Source organism: Crocodylus siamensis, chromosome 4 (genome assembly GCF_052110815.1).
Source record: "Crocodylus siamensis isolate JL-2025a chromosome 4, ASM5211081v1, whole genome shotgun sequence".
NCBI lineage: Eukaryota > Metazoa > Chordata > Crocodylia > Crocodylidae > Crocodylus > Crocodylus siamensis.
In genome coordinates this window covers 182,967,965-182,987,848 of record NC_143398.1, presented here as the reverse complement: position 1 = coordinate 182,987,848, position 19,884 = coordinate 182,967,965, and the positions used below count along the sequence as shown (strand labels likewise).

The 19,884-nt window shown below is 40.6% G+C and overlaps 1 protein-coding gene across 3 annotated transcripts in view; it reads right to left on the bottom strand.

Moving 5' to 3' along the window:
• HYCC2 (hyccin PI4KA lipid kinase complex subunit 2) overlaps nt 1–19,884 on the bottom strand; it is a 91,181-nt gene that overhangs the window by 42,519 nt on the left and 28,778 nt on the right. For all 3 annotated transcript variants that reach the window (XM_090045131.1, XM_090045133.1, XM_090045132.1), the window contains exons 2-4: nt 14,355–14,457; nt 4,276–4,353; nt 3,024–3,125 (exon numbers count right to left, since the gene is read on the bottom strand). In XM_090045131.1, coding sequence (XP_089901257.1) covers nt 3,024–3,125; nt 4,276–4,326 — 153 coding nt within the window. In that variant the 5' untranslated portion in view covers nt 4,327–4,353; nt 14,355–14,457. The remainder of the gene's footprint in view (nt 1–3,023; nt 3,126–4,275; nt 4,354–14,354; nt 14,458–19,884) is intronic.

The window sequence follows — 19,884 nt, the reverse complement described above, 5'->3', positions numbered from 1 at the left end:
AGTGGTGCTCAACCTTTTAGCCATACAAACCTGGGTTGTAAGCTGTGGCTTGTGTTTGCAAAAAGTTGCTAGCTGTGTAAGTGGCACAGAGCCAACCCTGTGTGCCAGGATCAGGTCCCACACTGCCCTCCATGCCTGATCTGGCACACAGGACCATGCCATCTGGCTTGTGGGGCTCACCATGGGTCTCAAAATTTAGCAGCAGGGGAGCAACAACTACTCCTCCAATACCAAATTTCTAAACCTGTGGCTGGAGCACAGTGGGCTAGGTGACACTGTTCCACTGGCTGGATCAAGCCCAAGGGCTATGGGTTGAGCAACCCTGTCCTAGGATGTCAATAAGTTTTGGAAAGTTTAAGACCAAACAAACCATCTTTTTAACGAATTTGACATCCTATGAACTGCAAGGCTTATTTCCACTGGGGATACCTAGATTCAGTGCATGTAACCAAGATTACTGCCCATGTGACTGGAGGCCTGATCTAAAACCTAGGGAAGACAAAGGAAAGACACCTGATAAAACCTGAGTCAATTCATAAGGTCAAGGTCTACAACCTTCAATTTATTTTAAAGTTTTTAAAATGATAGAAAAACTTTATCTTATAAATCAACACATACGTGATGCTGTGACCTAACAGAGGGAACTGAAGCACAGATATTATTGGACTAGCTCAAGTTCAAACAGCAACTTAGAGGTACAGTCAAAAGAGAGCCCAGACTTGTCTGATAAAAAGGGGGACTTTTAGTCAACATTCTAGTGACAAAAAAATTCCATTCCAGGCTATCAGTTATTTGCATTTCTTCAGGACAGGAAGATCCTTTTTGTTGCAAAGTATTAAAAAAAAAAATAAAATCACAGGCTTTATTGACTTTGGGAACCTTATTCCTCTCTTTATAATTAATTACTCTGAATGTATGAGAAATGTACATGGCCAAAATATCTAGTTTCTGTACATATATATTCAGACTCTTATAAGCATTCGAAGATACTATTACTGATCAAAACATTAACACAACATTAATATGTCTTAACAGAATAACCATTTCCCACATACAGCACAAAGATGGGAAAAAAAAAATTAGTTTTTAATAATACAGGACATTGTATATGCTGAAACACACCACTTCTTAACCCAACAGTTGTTCACTCCCATGGAAATCCCATGGCAATCCTTATGCAAAGGACCTTATATAGCCATCTTGGGTATCAAGGTTTACAACTAATAGTCCCACTGAAGTAAAGGCTTTTTTCTTTTCTTTTCTTTTCTTTTCTAACAGCTGAAGCAAAAGAGGTACAGATCTTAGCAGCAGCAATGTGGGCAAGAGTGGAAAAAAAAAATCTTGTGTTCTGGAACACCATACATGGATTTTTCCATCCATATAAAGCAAGGATGCTACTTCAAGACTCTCCTATTTAAGGCAGGATTTTAATAACAACATCACAAGTCAGTCAATTTTATTCCCCTTGATGGAAAAAAAAACCCACATAGCTTTGTTCTGTGTTGAACACCTGCTATTCTCTTTAGCGTATTTATAATAATACTTAGTACTTGTACAGACTTCGCATGTTCAAAGGGTTGCAAAAATATTAAAGAACAAGTCCTGTTTTAGTTTAAAATAGTAAATCCTATCCAAAGGTAACATTATCAAAATCAGCTGTTATAATAAATATAAAAATTGTCCAGGCTGGGACTGTGGTCTTGAAAATTACCTAGCACATTTTCAGATGCCCAAAAAACAGCAGTTAAGAAAAAAGTATTTTCTTTCACAGATCAGAGTGCCACTACAAACTCTCTTTAAATTAAGGAAACAGGAGGGGGGGGGTGGAGGGGAAGAGGGACTAGAAGAGGAAAAAGATACCTTTGACAACAAAAAATACTGATGAGGGATGAAAAATCTGCAAGGGATGAATGGGGGGTGGGGGCCAGGAGAAGAGAGCACTAACATACCAGTAGAAACTATATCTATGAAACACATCTACAAACAGCATTGTATGACACTAGTAGAGGCAATACCAAAGTTCTATCCCATTTGAAACATAATAGGCCTAAATCAAGGCACAATGAAGATTAAAAATTAGAAAAGATTTTTTCCCCTTTAAATAGTGAAGTAACTGGTTGAAGTGACTTTTCTATTGCAACTTTACAAGATTGGCCTCTGCTTAAAGGCTAAATACTTCAGAAAGGAAAAAAAGGAAATCAATGAAATGTATGCAAGTTCTGCATGTATAAAAAGTCTCTCAGCTCCCATATGGACCACAGAGAAGTTTAACAATGGCCAAACAAACTTAATCCAAATTCAGCTTTGTTTGCAGACCTCTCTGATACAGCTATTAGTTTACTAGGAGCTTCCAGACTATATGACGATACAGTCACTCACAAACACCCCAAACATCACAACAATTTTTAAACTTATGAACACTAAAAGTTTTCCCATAGACCAGTAGCAGACTTTTAAAATCATTTTCTGATGTGCTTCTTAATGTTTAGAGGAACAAATCTGTGAAAATAAAAGAGTTAACATCCCTTTAGCTATTCTGCTTTTTACACAGGACAGAGGGATGACTGATTCTCGGAACATAAAAGTTCAAAAGAAACTGTAAAAAGAGGAAAGAGAACAAGGGCCAAAAGTCATTAAGTGGTTTATTTTCTGATACCCAAGAGATATTGGTGCAAGCCTAATGCCCTAGATGCATCAAGACAAACAGATCCAGATCATGGCAAAATGAACACCCCTTTTGACATTCTGGTTCGTGGTAACCTAATAACAGAAGAAAGTACAATCAAATAGACTGTAACGTCATAAGATATGGGTAAAAGGTGGTATGCCACACTGACCAGTCAAAGCAAGCAGCAGCATTCAACAATTTTAAGAAAAAACAGTTTACATCTTAACAAGATGACATTGAAAAGTATAAGTGGAAGAAGCAACTGCATCAACCCCTGAGAACAGAGGAACAACATTCAGGCTCTTCAACACTATTTTCTATTTTGGTGGGAGAAGAGATTTTGGGAGTCTCCTACCTCATTGTTTGGGTCTTGAATGACCTTATAAAGAGCTGGCACCAGTGATTTTTTCCGGTGTAGTGTTGCTGCATAACTGGAGATTTGAGTTTCAGGTAATGCCTAAAGAGAAAACAAACAAACAGGCACAGCAATTACTGTGATGAGTAGGTGAGAATGAAAATTTCCATATATTGACATATTACTATGAAAGCACTAAGCCTCATTCCAACAACAGTGAACACAGTAATTTCAAACCTGCGTCTCAGTCAAGACTGAAATCCACAACTCCTTGTTATAAGGATGGAATTTAGTTCTTTCCAGACCAATTCCTATTAGTTTCAGCAGCAGTTGAAAGCATTCAGCGAATCACAGGCTTAGATCCCTAAATAGCTCAGGACCTATTATAATAAATACCAGTAATACCAATCTTAACGTTATTTGCCCAAACCTTCACTTTATATTATCCTAAACTTACATGAGAACCATGAGCAACACAAAGCAAGTGATCATGGACAACATCACTTGTCTCACAGGCAACCATGTCGCATCAGATCCTTGCATTACTCTGATCTCCCATGCAGAAATTCTGCACTAGCATCTCCCAAATTCTCGTATGTTGACAAGGACACGAAACTGCACCATCAGCTTAAACACTGGTACTACTGACACAACCTAAGACCAGCTTATTCAAAAGGAAAGATTAATAACAATCAAAAGTAATCATTACTATTTATGAACTACTTTGATATTTTTCTCAGCTCAGAAAGCAATAAGCAATGAAGACAGCTTATTTTTGTCTTTGCTTTTTCAACTATAGCAACACTTTCAGGTTTCTAATGACAAGAACTAGAGAGTTCGTAAATTCTGAAGAGGAAGTTATAGCTGTTTAACAGCCATTTCCGCTGGAATTTTAAACTGGGCAAACAATATTTAAAGTTTTAATAACAAATTGTTTATCAAAGTTAAACTTGCTTAAAGTAGTTGGTTTCCTTTTACATTCTAATAACATTGATTTAAATAGCATGATGTGTTTTGAAAGCAGATCTACACAGCAGGCTATAACATTTTCACCATTATAATAAACTAAATTAATATTTGTATTTCAACCTCTGCTTTTTATTTTAATACCTTTATACAGACATCTGTGCTATGCAAAAATACAAAAGATTAAAATACTGTTGAAGTTTCTTTTGATTTTTAATGTTTACTAATTAGCATTCTTAATATTACCCGTAACAAAAAACATTGCAATTCATCAGCCTAAACTTACCTTGAATTCTGATAACCATTCTTCCACCACACCACGTTCTGATCCCAGCATTTTCTTACAGCTCCTACTCCTCTCTTCCTATAGGAGAGAAAGAAAAACCCTGAAGTGCCAACTGAAGCTAAAGTAAAAGGTTGGCAATAAAACATACTGTTACAAAACACCCTCAGTGCAGGAGAGGGTTCTGATATCTGACTGCTAAAATTCATATCAAACATTAACGTAAGTTGTATTTCAGAAAGTTATTTGCATATTTCAATTTTTATTTTTAAATTGTTCCCTTCATGCTTCTAGCTATAAAGCTACTGTACTTCGGGGGGGGGGGGGGGGGACTCACTGTTACAGGCCAAACTGCACATTATCTGAGACAAACACATCATCCATCCCTGTTCACTTACCAAATATAGTACAAAGAAAAGACAACTGGAACAAACTGAGCATCGTGGAATAAAACCATGAGAAAAAGGTTATAATGATAATCCTGAATGTGACAAAGCAAAACTGTTTAATTAAAAAAATTAAAAAAGTAAAATAGACTTTTGGAAGTCATAACAGCTGTGCTTTGTCAAAACTGCTCTTGAGGAATTGCAAGCTTCACTTTTCAAACCACAAAATGGAGGTCTATTCATAGCAATGTGTATATTTTATGAAAGTAAAAACACTACTGTTTTCTTTTCCAGTGGCACGCAAATATTGCAAGCCTTCCAATATTTAACAACTTATTTACCCATTTACCTGAATCCAAAATTATTTCCAATTTAAGACAGCCTCCCACGCCCCTGTAATTAGATTCTATGCATGGAAAATTAGAAAACTAAAACAAAACTTTTATATGTATAGAACCTAATTATTGGAAGGTCGCCTTAAATTCACACCCCCTAGCCCCCCACCCAAGGCTGTGGCAGGAAAAGCAGCAGCAGCAAGGGGGCATGAAGTGGGGAAAGCAGCAGCAGGGGACAGATAGCTACCCTCAAAACAACCTGTCCCCCAGCAACTGTAAACCCCACCTCAATGCCTGCCCCACAGAACTTCCCCTCTCCTCCCCACGTCCGCCGCTTAATCTATGCAGCAGCTCTGACCCCAGCACTAACCAGGCAGCAGCAGTAATGGCAACTTCAGCCCCAGCCTCAACATTGGGGCTGCAGCTGGAGTGACAACAGTTCACCTGCCACTGTGCAGTCTCCCCCACTCTTGGTGGTACTCAAATCTAAAATAAGGTGTCTTCCACGCCCTTCCTTCCACCCACCCCCATGTTGAATGGAGAAAAAAAAATCTTGGATTCAGGTAAATACAGTAACAACTTTTGAGTGTGGGCACTAAGGTGCATGGTTGACAGCCCAGAGGCTACAAGTTCAAGGTCACCACAGCAAAAGTGCTCACAGTGCAGCCCAGTCAGATTTAAAATTTTCTGATACCCAAGAGATATTGGTGCAAGCCTAATGCCCTAGATGCATCAAGACAAACAGATCCAGTCAGATCTCCAAATTCTACAAAATACCCTGTCATAAGAACACAGAAGAGGAAAGGAATGGATTTTTTGAGTTCATACATATACATGCGTCAAGCCACAGTTTTACAGTGTCTGTTACTTTTTCAGACATTCTTATCCAATAAATTATCTCCATTTAGGTAATTAGAATTCAAATTGTATCCTTCTGTTTTTTTAAAGTAGGGTTTAGTTATATGGCAGGAATTTGAAAAAGTTACAGCTCAATAGTTAAGTGAAAGGATTCCTTTTTTCAATAAAAGACCCAGAGCTGAACTAACACATCAACTTAAATGTCATTTTTAAAATAATATGCCTTCTGCTGTGTTCAAAATTAAGAATACAGACTTTTTATGGGCACCAAGATGTATCCTGCATTGGGAAAGCTCTTAAAAACCTAGCAAATATTTTCCACCTTTTATGCCATTACATTCTTTCCTTATGGTTTCAGCACACACAGAAATTTAATCAGAATAATGCCCAATATATTCACTCAACTTCTGTTGTCGCAACAATTTCTTAATGCATCAGCTGGAACACACTGACCCAACACTTTGACATTCAGGTCCAGAACCACCATTACTAATTTTCCTTTTCAAAGAAAGGCAGGTGCTCTTGCCAACGAGAATTAAATCTGAGCACAGAAGATATGAAAGTGGAGCTTCAGGGAATAAAATATTGATTCCCTTTCACTTTAAATAACAATACCACAAGAATCTAGATGTCTCAGAAAAAAACCAAAAAAACCCAAGCTCATATGTAAAACTGGCAAAAGGAAGCCTACTGCACAGCTATAGCTCTGCAACATTATGTAGCAATAACCTGCATTCTTCCTAGCAATCTGTTTAAGAAGAATTCTAAACAACAGTGCTATAGTAAAATCCCAAATAAAATAGTTTGTAGTTAAAAGAGGGTTGTTTTAATGTAAAAAATAAACTGTAAGTAACAGCTAACAGAACTTCTGGAAAACTTTAGTACTGTAGCTTCAAAGCCTTTTGTACTTGTTGAAATATAAAAAGGCAACATATTAAATAACTAACCAATGTTGCAGTGCAAAGGAATAAAGACCAGCAGTACACAGTCATAACATTTTCCTAAACAGCAAGAATAGATCATCTTGAGTATTCTTGGCAGTACAAGCAAGTTCACAGAGAACACCCAGTTAAAGGGGAAGTGTTATATCAAAGTTTATGAAAAAAATAAAATTTCTCAGTTACCATATTTACTTGAATATAAAAGATGTCCTTTAATACAAAGCAACCCCCAATCATTAGATTCTATATATGGAAAATATATCAATTTATTATTATATTCCAGGTGTAGAATCTAATGATTGGAGATTTGCTTTGAGTCTGTCACCTTCCCATTGCTACAGCAGGGAAAATAAATTGGGGGTGGGAATCAGGTAGCCCTTTTGCCCCCCAACTTCTGTCTCCCCCCAGCTCACTGTCAGATCCTGTTCTCCTTGAGCACACAGAAGTGAGAAGCAAATTTGAAAACACTGACATTGAAATAAACATAGCTGTAGACATTTAGATACAGTACCCATAGACTTAGTTCATCCAGAATTGATGCATTTTACATGCATACACCTACACCCCCCTCAAATTTTTTTGGATAATTGTTCATATCCCAGGTCAAATTACCCAAATCAGTTCTGAATGCTATCGATTGGGCAAAACTCAATCATTCCAAACCCTTATGTGGCACTATAACCAGCAAGTGTCCTCCACCTCAGTCTTTTCAGCTTGGGACTTCAGATACTCCCAAATCCATCTGGCAGGCACCCTATGTGCAGGCCCAAGCCCAAGACATTTATGGCTGGTAAAGAAACAGAAACTATTGGAAACAGGAAAAAACACAGCTCTGGTGTGAGACTGAAGTTGGTGGAAGTGGAAATGTATGCCATGTAGCGGCTCACCGTAACATAAAAATCAGGGATCAGTGCTGAGGGGGACTGCGCTCCATAGGTACTACCATACATCTTATTCAGACAGACCACACTACCCTATCCTTGTGGTAGGTTCCCATCAACACATTGGCCAAATATGGGCTGTGTGTTTTGAAGTCATGCTCAGTGTTGGCTACATTTAATCAACTTCATAGTTGGTTTCTATTATGGACCACATCAGGCTTTTGGCAGCAGCTTAATGACAGCCAATGTATTTAATAAGGTTTCCTTGAGTGCAAATGTAAAATGAGAGTTTTTCCCCACATGCTGTTTGGGGGAGAACCTTGTCTTAAATTTTTGAGTAGCTTTAAAAGTAAGCCTTTCCGTACAATTTGAAAAGGCCCAAATAAATATTGGAAGCTAGTCCATTACCCTTTGGGGCTTTTTCTTATATGCTCCACTTGTATTTGTTTGAAGATATTTTACTATGGTTAAGGACATAAGTCAAAAAGCCCAATGCTGAATCAATTCTTTGCAGGTTAGTTTAAACTGCACAGATTGAACCAATAAGCAAGTGAAAAGGTATTCATTTTTTATTCCAGAAATGCAGCCACGTGCCTACAGTGGCCCTGGCCAGAAGCCAAGGGGTCCTACAGCATGCCTCCCTGCTCAGCTGGAGCAGACACTCCAGGCTAGCACACCCAACCTGTGAGGCAGACAGTTTCCTGGGAGGTGCAAAACATCCTGGGATACTGGGGGACTGGGAGTTAACTTCAAAAATCAGGAGGCGATCTGGAACCAAAGTTCAATAAACTGATTTAACCTAAATCAATTAAAATCTGATACTACATCCATCCAGGTTTATCTTAAACAAATTTCAACCATTTTGAAAGCAATTTAATTGCACTGAACTTCTGTTGTGTCACACATTTGAACCAGTTTCTGATCATTTATACCAGTTTGTGTAATTTTTTGGCCTGTATGTTCTTACTAGGAAAAAACTATCAGGAGGCATGCCCACTAGTGTCAGTCACTTTACTGAAGTACAAAGCTACCCCTTGAGTCACTTGGATAAGTTTCACCAGCATAAGAGTCATGTATCCATAGCTCTAGGCAATTCTGTCCCGAATTAGCCATTTGCCCAATGCCTGCAAGCTATTACTGAGACGGCTGTCTAATCTGCACACAAGTGTTACCAACATCAAAAAATCAATGCGACTGACACTAGTAATGACCTATTTTTCAGCACTTTTGAGATTAGTTTACACAGTAGGAATCCACATCAGTCATATACAGGTAGTTTGCAGCCCATATCATCTGCAGCAGTTTACTGAATTAAGAACAATCTGTTCAGCTGTTTGCTGAAGCTTTTTCTTCAAAAGAAGGCTGCTTCTTCATTCAGAGCTCATGCACTGTTTTATGTAGCAGATCTGAAACCAGCACCCTTTTAAATAAAAAAGTCACAGCAAAAAGAACGCTTTAGTGGTCCTACAAAACTGGTTGGTGAGGCTCTGCATGCCCATAGTTATGTCACAAACCCACAAATCATCTTTACTGGGGGCTCAAGAATATAATCCCACAAAATATCCATGTTCTACTACAATGATCTATGCAAAAGGGCAGAGAATTTAGCACAGCCCCTTTTTCCTTTACCCCAAGCCAAATGAAATGGCTAAATATCATAATAAATATAAATATAAAAGTAATATATTTGGGTATTGTATCTGCCTAATTTTTTAGCTTTAGAGTTTGTGTTTTCAAACTTTCTTAGTATTCACAAAAAGTAGAAATTTCCTTTGTTTTAAGTAAGATCAGACTTCTTGCATAAAATGAAGAAACTAATCCTCATTCTGTCAGGACAAAATGCATCAGAGTAAAAGGAGGCTTCAGTCTGTGGTCTGAATTCAATGCAGGTTAGTAGTGATGCCAAGCTATTACCATCCCAAAAGAGCTCAGTCAACTCATTTAAATGAATTATGATTTGATATCGATCTCCAGAAACTAAGGCCTATATCCACAAAGGTACTGCCATGGCTTGATGCTACTGAAGTAAGCAAGAGTTAGAATCCTAGCTACCTGAATAGATCTGAGCCTATCCATCTGCATCAAGAATACCAACACCATTGCTGGCAATCCGAAGGGATAGGTCAGATATCATTGGCAGAGACATTCACAGGGAAGTTGGAGGTAAATTGACCAAAAGATTGTAACCTCAGCAACTGAGCTCTACCACTTTTGCAAATAAAGAAGTCAAAGGAAGTCTTTCCTTTTACAATGCCATCTCTATGGCACTTCTCACTAGCACTTTTTCTTCCTCATAAAGGTGACACTGATATTTTGAATCACTACATCATCTACTAAACTGATCAACTGTATCTAAAATACACAAAAAACCCATGCATAAATAGGCAACTAGAAATTTATATGAATTGAAACAGACCCTAAAGCCAACTTCCAAGAGATGTATTAAACTGAATTAGACTTGCTGCCATAAAAGTCTTTCCTCTCCTGCTTTATTAAAATATTCTAAGGGAGTTGATGGGCTCAAAAGAGCTAGTATAAACACAGATGACCAGGTTTCATTATTAATAGTAATAATAAAGGGCATAGTAACCATGCCTTTTATTTGACAAATCTCAAAGCAATTACTTTAGACCCAATGTCTTTGTGAGGCAGTCAGCTTCTCTACTTGGTGGTACTTAGAAGCTCTGCAGTACCTGTGCAATCCGCAGAGAAGCAGCTGACTTGGAGGTAAAATGAGATTGTCTTCTGTTAGTTCACAGCAATACTATGCAACAGCTTAGGGCAGAAAATTAGGAAAAAATCTCTTTACAACTAAAACTGCAGTGAAAACTTAGGGAAAATTCAGAATATCATGCCTGGCAATCCTAGGTTTTTACAAAAATACTAAGAGACTAAAATGTAGCTTTGTTCCCTTTAAATTCAGAAGGCTTATAAAACAAAAATATTAAAATTGTGTTTAAAAAAACTTCACATATTTTAAATATTTATTTCTTCCTCCTCAGTGACCACACTCCTGGCTGCACATCCATGGTGTAGAGAAAGAGGCTAGAGCCACTTATCAGGAAGCTGAGGTTAGGGGGGTGGGGTGGGGTGGGGGAAAAGCTCAATATCATAAGCAGCAGCTGGAACAAATCTGCCACATGCTGTGTTCTGTTCTTCAAGAGGTCAATGTAGACTGCAGCAAAAGGCTTGGAGCTACCAGTAAAAGAAGAGGTGCAGTCAGCTGTCTAGACAACAGAATTACTATAAGAAAACATATTGGGGATGCTACTACTACTGACAGCTCCTTATTTATAATTCAACAAAGGCATAGAAGGAGTGGAAGAGAGATGAGGTACTTATAAAAAGCACCTTGATCAAAAGGTGAAGCCACCAAGCAAAAGTTCAAAGCTTGCTGCAAGACACCTACTACTGCTTAGCTTCCCTCTGGATTTACCTACTCAAATCTGCCCTCCACATATACTCTGCCTAAACAGCTTTCCTTAACTTCTAATCCCTGTACTGTGACTTCTCTTCCCTTTTAAAGAAAGGGGTCCCAAGTTCATTTGCTACAGATAACCTATACAGGGGCATTATTACACTACTAACCCTTTCAGATGCTGCTGCTTCAGGAATGAATTCAGAGAACTACGTGCAGATCTGACATATGGAGAGATCATCAATTTGTGCTCTGCAGGATGAAGGCATCAAAACAAGCAGGCCAAACACCCTCCTCCACAATCCCTCATGTATTCTTGGACAGAGGAGAAAACAAAAGCAAAAGATACATGTCTGGGACCTGTATCAGAATCAGACCAAGTGGTGGGCCAGAGTAAAAGAGGACCAGGGGCTTTTTCCAGTGAGCAGGGAAGCAACAGGCCCTCTTCCACCAGAATCGACACAAGCGCTTGACCCGTAAGTTACAGAACCTGCACAGGCAAGCAGCGGTGGGCTGGGACATAAGGGAGACCATGAGGGAGGTGAAGGCCCAACTCGGTGGTGCTTGGTACCAGGAGGAGGCCAGGAAAAACATCTTCCAGGCCAGGGCCCCCTGTGTGGAGGAGGGGGAGGAATGATCTGCTTTCTTCTCCAGGCTGAAGAAAAGCAAGGAGAAGGTCATGACATGCCTAAGAGACAGAGGAGGAGTGGAGCACCAGTCAAAGGATGGCATGCTTGTCACAGCAGCCACCTTCTACCAGGAGCTGTACATAAAGAAGCCGGTGAACCCAGAGGCCATATAGCTGTGCCTGTGAAGCCTCAACCAGACCCTTGAGGAGGATGAGCAGCAGCAGCTGGAGAAGGACTGGAACCCAGAGGAGCTCAAGACGGCCCTCTGGAGTTTCAAGAACAGTAAGACTCCTGGGTTGGACAGCCTGCCCAAGGAGTTTTACCTGACCTTCTGGGATCTGGTGGGCCCCAACCTGCTGAAGCTCTTCCAAAAGTGCCTTCAGGAGGGCTGACTGGGAGTGGGGATGGAGGGAGGCCTCATGCCCATCCTGTACAAGAAGGTTGGGAGGGAGGAGTTGAAGAACTGGAAGCTGATCACCCCTCTGCATTTTAAACTACAAGCTGCTGACCAAAGTTTTGGCTGAGCAATTTAAATCTGTCTTAGGTGCAGTCATCCACAAGGACCAGTCATGTGGGGTGTCAGGACACCAGCTCCACAGAGCCCTGGTGCAACTGAGACATGTCATTTTCAACCTGGAGGGATGTGGGCAGTGGGGTTCCCCAAGGCTCAGGCCCGTACTGTTCAACATCTTCATCAGTGACTTGGATAAGGGGGTGAAAACCACCTTGCTCAAATTCGCAGATGACACTAAGATATGGGGAGAAGTGGGCACACTAGAGGAGAGGGACAGGCTACAACTAGATCTGGACAGGTCACAGAGGTGAGTGGATGAGAACAGGATGGGTTTTAATACTGACAGGTGCAGGGTACTGCACCTGGGGAGGAAGAACCAGCAGCATACCTATAGGCTGGGAACTCCCTTCTTGTCAGCACAGAGGCAGAAAAGGATCTTGGAGTCATTATAGGACTCCAAGGTGAACATGGGCCGCCAATGTGGGGATGCAGTCAGGAAGACTAACAGCACCTTGTCATGCATCCACAGATGCATCACGAGCAGGGCCAAGGAGGTGATCCTCCCCCTCTATGCAACACTGGTCAGGCCGCAGTTGGAGTACTGCATCCAGTTGTGGGCACTGCACTTCAGGAGGGATGTGGCCAGCATTGAGAGGGTCCAGAGGACAGCCACTCACATGATCAGGGGGCAGTAGGGCACACCCTATGAGCGCAGGCTACAGGACCTGAACCTGTTCAGCCTCCCCAAGAGAAGGCTGAGAGGGGATCTGGTGGCCATCTATAAACTTGCCAAGGGGGACCAGCAGGCAATAGGAGAGTCTCTGTTTCCCAGTGCACTACCGGGAGTAACAAGGAATAATGGCCGTAAGTTGACTGAGAGTAGATTCAGGCTAGACATCAGGAGGCACTACTTCACAGCCAGGGCAGCTAGGAGCTAGAATTAACTTCCAAGAGAAGTGGTGCTTGCTTCTACCATGGGGGAGTTCAAAGGGAGGCTAGAAAAAAAAAAAAAAAAAATCACCTAGCTGGGATTGTTTGACCCCCAGCATTCTTCCCAGCCCATGGCAGGGGGTCAGACTTGATGATCTGTTCAGGTCCCTTCTGACCCTACCAACTATGAAGCTAAGATGGATTTTCCCTGCTGTAACACCGGAAACGGGACAAATTCAAAGCAAACCTCCAATAATTAGATTCCATGCCTGCAAAATTATAACAGATTTATACATTTCCCATATATAGAATCTAATTATTCAGGGGCTGTCTTATATGCAAATACATATAGAATTTAAAAAATGAGAAGGGAATAATACAAGTGCTGTCATGCTGTCATTATTCCTGTAAAGACTTATGTGCTTACTTAATTCTGCACAAGTACTATTTCTCAAGTATTTCACTGCTAGTATTTGCACAAGTTGTGTCTAAAGTATGAGAAGAGAAAAAAAAAACACTGGAAAGGGACTAATTGTTTCTATTTTGCTCTTAACACAAAGATATGTTGAAGTTCAAATCAGGAATTATGGGTAATTCCTGTCACATTTTCACAGGATGTTAACTAGGCAATCACAATGGTTCATTCCAATATTAACCTACAAGCTCTTTGAATTCAATGGGGAGACTAATTGTTCCAACTTTATCCAACTGTCAACATAAATGCATGATTTCAAAAACAATTTTTTGGGAAGTGTAAGACCAATTTCTAAGTAGGATTTTTCATGATAGTTAACCCAGGGCAGTAATTTACCCTGTAATCAAGTCTACATACACAAACTCTTCGGGGTGGTTGGGGTATGTTTGAAGCATTTCTAAACTACATAGTATATTTACCAATTAATGTAACAACAAGATTCACTAAAGCAAATGGCCTATTTCAACAAAAAACATTTTCCACAATTAATTAATTAATTACTGTTCTATTAATAAAAACAGTCACTATGTAATGTAGGCTTTGGAAACAAGCATATCAAAATCTGTCATTTTCAAGTCAGTTTTAAAATTACATCATAATTGGTATGAGGCTGGGAAAAAAGGTTAAAGACACCATGGGAGACAGAATAAGTTATGGCTCAGTTTACTTCGAAAGGTATAAAATTTTGCTATTAATATGTGATGTCCTACCTTACCTTTGTTTAAAGAAGTCAGTTCTCCAAAGAAGGAAGAGGGGGATGAATACAGCAGTTCTTCAATCTGGAATGCATTTGCCAAGCCTTCAAGTATTTCCCAGTTCTGTGAAAGATGAAAACAATAATCTATGATAAACAAAAGCAAGAGAAGAAATGTTTTTGTAGAGTGAACACCACACTTCAGGAAGAGTGTGACATGCAAAGCGTTGAACTTACCAGCTAAAATAGTACCAACACCAATTGGATAAAAAATTACCCAAACCCCTCACAAGAAAATAACATGTAACGAGGGAGAAAGGGAGAGTAGGATTGGGGTGTTGTTGTATAAGAACTTTTAAATAGTATATTTTTAAAGGGATTACATTCAAATATGTTTTTTCCTTCACATATACCAACATTCATTTGGGTCTGTTCAAGGAATTAAAAATATGATTATCCAAATGTAACACGGGCCCAAGTGCACAAAATCTTAAATGTTTTGCTACTCACTCTTCTCTCCCCTGCCCCTGCCCTTGCCCCCCCCAATTATTGTTTACATTTATCTATTAAAACATTTTCAGAATGCAGTTGTCTCTTATGGGCACACTCACGTCTATCAATTGTCATCTAGAACCATAACACATTCTAAAACCTGTACGGTTAAAACAGTCTTTGCCCCCAAAACTTGAAATCTGATCTACAGAAGAGAACATATGATTATACAGAGCCCTATTGAAAAATCAAAGGGATTCTGTAAGAGGACAGGATTTGCACTGATCTGATTGGAAGATTGGGTCATACCAGTTAGGGCTTCTCATTTATCTGTATTATACAGCAACTGCTAATATAATTAAAATACTTTCAGTTTTCTAGAATTAAGTAAAAGCATTTTTAAAGTATATGAATTGCTGTAATGTACATATAATTATTCATAAGATACAAAATTTCACACATACAAATCAGTACTGAGACTGATTTACATATAGCAAACAACATAACTGTTTTTAAAAACAGAAGCAAAAACCCATACCATCAACTTATGGCCAAGGAACACTCCTTCCACCTGTGTTCAGAATCATTTTAGATTGGAAGCTTTTACTGAGATCTCAAAAATGAGCAAGAGAGCTCTCTTCCAATATTGCAAAGACTAAAAAAAAAGAATAGGTCAGCTAAGCATAAAGCTGAACCAGGACCATTTATTTGGAGAATCACAGAACAAAGAATGGAGAAATATGCTTTAAACATTTCTGTACACTGCAATGACCAGAAGCTTAAGAGAGGTGGTGGCAGGGCTCCAATGTGACAACCAACATGTACATTTTCAAATGACAGACTGAGCACTAAATGCTAGTATGTTAAGTAATAACATATTCTAGATCAGCGGTTTTCACCCTTTTTTCATTTGCAGACCAATAAAAATTTTAAATGGAGGTACAGACCTCTTTGAATTTTAAGTGTGGGTATTCACATACTTTTGATTGATCATAGCCATCTTTCTTGGACCCCCTTAGACAGTCTGCAGACACGCAGGTGTTCACGGACCAGAAGTTGAAAACCACTGTTCTAGATAGAAAGATTCAGTGTAAATCAGCAATGAGAACTCAAAGCAAGATGATTGATGGTGAAACATGGAGAATCAAATAGCTATCAAGAGCAGGATATACGAGATGTATAGTTAGCACAGTTAGGTTTATAGTGGAAATACAGTAAAAAGGACAGTACTACAGACGCAGTGAAACTGATAAATTTGAACATTCAGCTACTCAAGTCAAAATTTAAACTTGACATATGTAGAAAGAAAATATATTAATTGTTGAAAGGTATTAATAAAAAAGATTCATGCAGAAATTCATACAGAAGTCTCCCAAAGGCACAATAATCAACCCATTTCAAGCTTTAAATTCTGACCCCTGGATGGTAAAATAAAAGTTACACAGCAACCAAATGGTCAATAGAACACTGTAGCTGAAAGATTGCAAAGAATGGCATGTGTAAATTATTGTTCAGTCTGTGAACATAATATTTGGCTTATAAACACCCCACAGAAACAATCACTCACAGCATTATTATTGAAGTACATTGTTTAAGTAGTTCCTTTCAGTAACTTATGAAACAATCTTCTGAGTTTCATTCAGCACTTTACATAGCAATGGTTTGTGAATGTACTTCCACTAGATTTTAAAAATGTACAGTGGATAATGCTTCCATCCTTGGTATGGAACAGGATGGTATTTTTAGTTAAAACTGATAAAAGCAAAAAGTTACTGGGTTTCTCTGTCTGTCTGGGGAATTTTTGGTTTTGTTTCGAGGCACACACCAAAAACAAGTACTGAAAGGTCATCAGCATGGATAAACAAACTAGTATTTTTCTTAAAAATAAATTTCCAACAATAACAATCTTTTAAAAGTTAGAAAAAAAAGCAAACCATGTGAGAACACAAACAGATCTATATTCTTGTTTAAGCTGCTTGGTCTGGTTTTCATTTGGTTTTGTGCCAAATGTGTGTTAGATATGCTTCTTTTTTTTAATTCAAAAGCTAAATTTGATAAAGTTAAAAGAAAATACCAGCTCCCCAAATAAAGAGAGAAAGGAAATACTACAATAAGGGGGGAGGGTGTTAATCTTAGCCTCCTCTACTGTATGATCTACTCATTTTTCCACTTACTAAAACTTCTATATGCTACTTGACTGCTTTATTGCATCAGTACTTGGTTGTCTTGACATTTCTAGGGCATAACTCACAAGGTGTGTATGTTAACAAAGATCAAGACTGTTACCACAGATACAGAGTAATAACCAAGACAACTAACAAATAGCCTGCTTTTTGTGTGTCAATGTCACACCACAATCAAGAAAAAAAAAATGGAAATAACCTTTTTGCTTTTCCTGTTAACATTTTGAACACCTTCACAAAATCAACAAAGACTATTTGGACGTCATCATAAAGTTCATGGCTTTGTTCAATATCTTCATCAATACCCTCAAAATGGGATGTGGGGAGTAGTAGATAAGATGGAGGGTAGGACTGGGATTCAGAGAGACCTAGGCAAATTGGAGGATTGGACCAAAAGGAATCTCATGATGTTCAATAAGGACAAGCACAAAGTCCTGTACTTAAGATGGAACAACTGCACGCACCAGTAGACTGCCTGGTTAAGCAGCAGCTCTGTAGAAAAGGATCTGGAGGTTACAGTAGACAATAAGCTCAATATGAGCCAACTGTGTGCCCTTGTTGTACAGGCTAATGGCATACTGGGCTGCATCAGTACGAGCACAGTCAGGAGATCAAGGGAAGTGATTGCAGGAGCCCAGGCTGGCAGCAGAGGCAGGTTACAAGCTGGTGCTGAGCGCAGGGAAAAGCGGCCCCTCACTTGCCCCGTGCCCGGCACCCCGCACTATAGCTGCTTGCAGCCCACATGGGGCTGCCTGTGCCAGTTCAGGACAGCCCCGCATGGGCTGCAAGTAACTGCAGCAGGAAGTGCTGGCCATGGGGCGGACGAGGGGCCGCTTTTCCCCGTGCTCAACACCAGCCTCTTCCCTGCCAGCAAGCAGGGGGTCAGGGCTGTGTGCTGCCCCCCCAACACACATACACCTGTACAGCGGGGCTAGGGGGCACTGGGAGTGAGTAGATGGGGAGCCAGCGGGAGCCTGGGGCCCGCACTGGTGTCCCAGAGCCAGTGCCAGCAGGGCCCAGAGCAGGGTGGCAGAAGCATGGGGTCCCAGCCAGCAGGGGCTCTATGGAGCTGAGCCAGCTCCCCCCTCTCCCTGCTAGTGCAGCCCAGCCCGGCTCCACAGACCCCTGCCAGTCTGTGCCCCACTTTGGACCCCACCAGTGCTGGGCCCCGGGACCAATCTCCCAATGTCTTGGGACCAAAGACATTGTGACATTAGTCCCAAGATGGTGACCAGGGGGCAGGGAACCCATCAAGGGGCAGGGCTACCCATGCAGCCCTCAACAGCCTGCCAAAACTGGGTAAGTGGCCCTCTGCCTCAAATAATTGCCCATCCCTGTACTAAGAAGAACTCTCTCACTAGGAGAGTAGTAAAGTACCACAGCGGGTTACTCAGAAAAGCTGTGGAATCTCCTTCCTTGGAGGTTTTTTTTAAGACCTGGCTAGATGAAGCCTTGGCTGGGATGATCTAATCGGGGATAGTCCTGCTTCAAGCAGGGGGTTGGAATAAATGACCTCCTGAGGTTCCTTCCAACCCTAATTTTCTAAAGGTTCTATGATTAATTCCTGCAGATAAAAAAAATGTGCACCAACACTTACATAATTTATATTTCTCATCTATACATATCATCTCTCCTTCTCATCATACTTCCTTTAGTCATTTAAAATGTAGCAATAGATTGCTGGATACTGGATGCATTCAGCAACAGAGGCAGATTAATTCTTTTATCTATTCTATTATCTATTATCTATTCTATTATCTATTACAAAGGAATTTGCCAAGTGTTTTGGATCCATTAGATAAAATCATCGAATCATAGAAGTAGGGTCAGAAGGGACCTTGTAGATCTTCAAGTCCAACCCCCCCACCTGGGCGGGAGAAAAGACTGGACTCAAATGAGTCTAGCCAGGTAGTCATCAAGCCTCTTCTAAAGATCCCCAGGGTAGGAGCCAGCACCACTTCCCTAGGAAGTTGGTTCCAGCTCCTAGCCGCCCTAACTGTGAAGTAGTTCTTGCGGATGTCTAATCTAAACCTACTCTCTAATAATTTGTGTCCATTGTTCCTTGTCATGCCAGGGGGCGCTAGGGAAAACAGTGCCTCCCCTAAACCCTTCTGGTCCCCCCTAGTGAGTTTATAGACAGTCACCAGGTCCCCTCTCAGCCTTCTCTTACGAAGGCTGAACAGGTTTAGGTCCCACAGTCTTTCAATGTAGGGTCTGCCCTGTAGTCCCCAGATCATGCGGGTGGCCCTCCTCTGGACCCTTTCAATGTTGTCCACAACCCTCCTGAAATGGGGCGCACAGAACTGGATGCAGTACTCCAGCTGTGGCCTAACCAGCGTCGCATAGAGGGGGAGGATCACCTCCCTGGCTCTACTTGAGATGCACCTGTGGATGCACGACAAGGTGTGGTTAGCCCTGCCAACCATGACCTCGCAGTGTTGACCCATGTTCATCTTGGAGTCGATAATAACTCCAAGATCCCTTTCTGCCTCTGTGCTCTCAAGAAGGGAGTTTCCCATTCTATACGTGTGCTGCTGGTTTCTACTGCATAAGTGCAGCACCCTGCACTTGTCAGTATTGAAACGCATCCTGTTTATGTCAGCCCACTCCTGTAACCTATCCAGATCCTGCTGCAATCTCTCCCTCCCTACTAGCATGCTCACCTCACCCCAAATTTTGGTATCATCAGCAAATTTAGACAGGTTGCATTTCACCCTGCCGTCCAAATCGCTGATGAAGAAATTGAACAATGCAGGCCCCAGGACCAAGCCCTGGGGGACTCTGCTGCCCACTTCCCCTCAGGTTGAATATGACCCATCCACCACCACCCTCTGAGTACAACCCTTGAGCCAATCTGCAATCCATCTGACTGTGTA